This window comes from Trypanosoma equiperdum, assembly GCF_001457755.1.
Source record: "Trypanosoma equiperdum strain OVI genome assembly, contig: ctg_600, whole genome shotgun sequence".
Classification (NCBI taxonomy): Eukaryota; Euglenozoa; class Kinetoplastea; order Trypanosomatida; family Trypanosomatidae; genus Trypanosoma; species Trypanosoma equiperdum.
This window is the reverse complement of record NW_027124533.1, coordinates 1-1,189: the sequence shown is the minus strand read 5'-3', so window position 1 is coordinate 1,189 and position 1,189 is coordinate 1. Positions and strand designations below refer to the sequence as shown.

Here is a 1,189-nt window from a genome sequence, read left to right as displayed (position 1 = left end):
TTCGAAAACACTTTGTGACTCCAGCAATGCTGTCACTACAGGACCGTTTCCGACTAAATTCTATTCTGCGATGGTTATGGGTCTTGCTGTCTCCGGCATTATGACTTCATTTTTGTCCATTGTTATCAAAGCATCAATGAAGGATAACTTTGAAAGCAGACGAACTCAGTCCCAAATATACTTTGGATTAGTCATGCTCTCTCAAGTAGTTGCATGCGTCCTTCTTTTTCTTCTGAGGAAAAACCCATATGCCATTAAATATGCTGCAGAATTTAGGTATGCCGCGAGAAAAAAAGGAACAGTGTGTGACTTTGATGTAAAGGGAACAGGGCCGGTAAGCGGAAATAGATATGCTGATGAAAAAGAGAACAAGAATGTATTGAATGCTGATATTGATCCAGATAAGATGAAGGATACGGATCAGGTTGAAGGCACTACCAACGCTCAGCAGATGCTTGATGCGAGTGTTATGGTTGTGGTGAAACGCATTTGGCCTGTGTTACTATCTTGCTTCTTTGTATTCTTTGCGACACTTCTTGTATTCCCTGGTGTATTCTTGGCAGTTAGGGATTCACTTACAATAAAAGACTTTTGGTATTTTAACATCGTCGTTGCCATGTTCAACTTGGGTGATTTCTCGTCACGTTTTGCTTTGCAGTTCAAGCGGTTGCATGTGTCTCCACGCATGGTTTTGATTGGTTCATTTGCACGTGCACTTTTGATAATTCCTCTTGCTCTTTGCGTTCCTGGGACCATTCCTGGTGTATGGCTACCATGTATTCTTTGTCTTCTTTGGGGGTTCACAAATGGTTACTTTGGTGGCCTTTCAATGATTTATGGACCACGTACGGGATCCCTCACCACAGCGGGTCAACGCTCTCTTGCCGCCGTATGTATCAATGTATCACTTCTTATGGGTCTTTTTGCTGGTGCTATGTTTGCATTGGCTGTTAAGGAGGGGCTTCCAAAGGAAAAAAAATAGAACACTTGTAAACTGCCGATAATATCAAAAATTTGCCCTTAATTAATGAAAGAAATAAACTCCATGCTGGTATCAGCTAGGAGTGGTTTGAATAATGCAAGATATAATGGGGGAAAAGTAAGAAATAAAAAGAATAAGAGACAAAGATAAGAAAAGATAAGGATAAATTCTAGAAAAAGAATAATATCTCAACCCGGAGGAAGCAAG

At 40.5% G+C, this 1,189-nt stretch overlaps 1 pseudogene across 1 annotated transcript in view; it reads left to right on the top strand.

Annotated features, from left to right (window-relative positions):
- TEOVI_000272500:pseudogene overlaps positions 1 to 970 on the top strand; it is a 1,285-nt pseudogene extending 315 nt beyond the window's left edge. Inside the window, 2 exon segments of the mRNA in view lie at positions 1 to 6; positions 8 to 970. The exon segment at positions 1 to 6 is cut by the window's left edge and continues 315 nt beyond it. Of these exon segments, the coding sequence occupies positions 1 to 6; positions 8 to 970 (969 nt within the window).
- The last annotated feature ends 219 nt before the right edge of the window (positions 971 to 1,189 follow it).